This window comes from Camelina sativa, chromosome 7 (genome assembly GCF_000633955.1).
Source record: "Camelina sativa cultivar DH55 chromosome 7, Cs, whole genome shotgun sequence".
NCBI lineage: Eukaryota > Viridiplantae > Streptophyta > Magnoliopsida > Brassicales > Brassicaceae > Camelina > Camelina sativa.
In genome coordinates, this window is record NC_025691.1 from 14,677,833 (window position 1) to 14,680,579 (window position 2,747).

At 38.5% G+C, this 2,747-nt stretch overlaps 1 protein-coding gene across 2 annotated transcripts in view; it reads right to left on the reverse strand.

Moving 5' to 3' along the window:
• LOC104701176 (helicase SEN1-like) overlaps positions 1-2,747 on the reverse strand; it is a 5,070-nt gene extending 2,323 nt beyond the window's left edge. The window contains exons 1-5 of one of the 2 annotated variants that reach the window (XM_010416822.2): positions 2,449-2,746; positions 1,744-2,319; positions 577-1,677; positions 175-499; positions 8-91 (exon numbers count right to left, since the gene is read on the reverse strand). In XM_010416822.2, the coding sequence (XP_010415124.1) occupies positions 8-91; positions 175-499; positions 577-1,677; positions 1,744-2,319; positions 2,449-2,577 (2,215 nt within the window). In that variant the 5' untranslated portion in view covers positions 2,578-2,746. Of the gene's footprint in view, positions 1-7; positions 92-174; positions 500-576; positions 1,678-1,743; positions 2,320-2,448 lie in introns of both variants that reach the window. The other variant, XM_010416825.2, reaches the window with a different exon arrangement.

Consider the following 2,747-nt stretch of genomic DNA (forward strand, 5'->3'; position numbering starts at 1 on the left):
TTTTCACCTATCCTTTCTTGGATTGCAAACACTTGAGCCTTGTAAGGTGAAATCACACCTACGCTGATCGATCTTCCCGTCTTTCTTGATACTAAAATATGACATTACAAAACATAGAATCAACATCAAACTCTAACTTTTAAGACTGATCAAGAATAAAAAAAATATGTTTACCTGAGTAAAGCTTTGAGACTATCTCAGCCACAACAGAGACTTCCACTATGTTTTTCGAACTGTAACCTTCTCCAAACTGTTCTCTTCCATAGGCTATGTTGATGAAAGAGTACGGCCCATACATTTTCTCCGGAAGGAATTTTTTCTCGTAACTTCTCACTCTCACAGAAGGAGCATCCAAAATCTTCATATCGTAAAACTCTCTGTTTGGGAAAATACTAATGGAAGGATGCATCCGGTATTGCATGTTCAGCAACTGTTTATTTTGCCCCAACAACACCAATCTCTCAAACAGACTCCTTCCAAGATCAGCCTCTGAAGCAATCTGTACATAACTTGTTTAGTAACCAAAAGAGAAGGTGAATGTGTATAATAATTGTACTAATTAGTAACAAAACAAACCTTGCTTTGGATCATTGCAGGCAACTGCTTCTCATCACCGATCAAAATTGCATGTTTAAGTTTAGGAAGCTGCAAAGGAATCGCCGATTCACATTCTTTTAACTGAGCCGCTTCGTCGATCACAAGAAGTTGTATTGGACTACTCATGTGTAACTTAGCAGAAGTTGATGCTGTGCAGAAAAGCAGATATGCGTTTCCTAAGCAGAGTCTTTTAAGTCCGATCTTTGGTATGAAATCCGGAAGTTTGATACTTGCACAAATCGATGTCAACATCTCAAGACAATCTTGCTTTCTTGAATCATTCTCCAATGTGTCATCTTCTTTACCATTTCCCATGATATCAGAAATCTTGATACACATGAGGAGCTCGTTAGTCCCATACATTTTCTCAGCCACTCGAAAGGAGAGCACGGTAGTTGGTAAATGCAGACACAAAGCTGGAAACTGATGCCGCAGCTCATCTCTAAGTATGTTAAACCTCTTCTGTACAAATTCCTCAAACGACAGAGGTGTTTCATTTACGCAATATTTGTTTTCTTGCTTAGCACATTCCTCGTTGACCAAGTACTGCTTATACACTTCTTTCGGATCACTGAGCAAACATATCAAGAGGTTTACATTAGCTCTCCATCCAGTCACAGCCTGAAAACAATTAAAAAGCTCTTCCGCTCGGTAGTCAAGGAAGACATCAGACAAATCTTTCCGATCATTGATTTTCATCCTTTCTTTATTACCGAACAACACGATATCTCCAAGACCATACCCGTAAAAGCTCAATGACTCAGTCTCAGAGACTAAATTCACAAGCCTTGAACAAACTTCCAAAACAGCTATGTTAGTTGGAGCGCAAGTCAATGTCCTACATCTTATTTTCAGAAGGTTCAAAAGCAGAACACTTGTTGTTTTCGTCTTCCCCGTGCCCGGCGGTCCCCATATAAGTTTGATATTGTTGGGATGGCAGCAACTGTTAGCTTCTAGACAGCGCAAAATCGCTTCTTCTTGAGATGAATTCAGTTTGAATGAACGAAGCATTCGCGCTGACTGATGTGACACTGCACTCTCGCTGTTTTCTTTACAGGCAACACAACTCTCTCCATCAACCTACACAATAAGACGATTTCAAAACATAATTTTGATTCTGTTTCAAAACTTATACTATTAAATTACCTCATTGTTGCTTTGAAGCACTCTTGAAATCAGCTTCAAGTTTTCTCCTGGATTTGGATGCAACGCCGTCCAAATACGAATATTCGTCATCATGTTGATCAAGTAAACCCCAAAGAGGTTTAGGTCTTTCCTCACAACTTGTCCTTTCTTTGTCCTTTGCGTGTAATCATCCTCGAAATAAACGATTGGTTTTGAAGCCATAATAGTTATCAAATGAGGAAAATCTTCATCTACATGGCAAACAAGAGCCAGCAAGTAAGGCTCATTGGAACATCTCAAATCATCGATTCGAATAGGCTTCTTATACGTCACTGCAATAAGATCATTGACCTCTAGCTGCTTTCGAGCTCCATTACTCGTACTATCAGACAATACCTCCAAAGTAACATCATAATAGAGATCCTTTGGAGGTTTAAAATCTTTGGATGGTTTGATTTCCCGGATTTTGAAAACCGGTGCACGGCGTAACGTTTCCATACTTGACAACAAAGCAGCATGTGTCTCTTCAATAAGCGGATTAACAAATGACTCCAAATACTCTACGGTTGACGGAAATGTTTTAGGAATCTTCCCGACCTAATTACCAAGAACACAAAATCCATTAAACAACCAAAGAAAAAGGAAATATATATATATATATATATATATATATCTTTTAAGTTTCTAAGAAAAAAAGTTTAAAAGACTAGAAAGAGAATACAGAACCTTTCCCTTGTAAAGATTTGAGTTTAAGACATCAAGAACAGACCACGAAAAGACAACATCGAGTAGATCTCTCCCTTTGACGATTCTCTCTTTCTTCTTATCTTCCTTTGCTACCCACAATTGCTGCATCTTTCAAAACTAACTTCCTACAACCCCCAAGACCTCTCAATTTTTTTCTTTGATCAAAGGAGTTGCTTTCAGAACGAGAGAGAGCGAACACTTGAATGTCCAAAAGAAGATAAAGAGATACTTGTGAGGAAGGAAAACCAAAGGTTAAGAGTGTTGAAGTCCAAAAGACA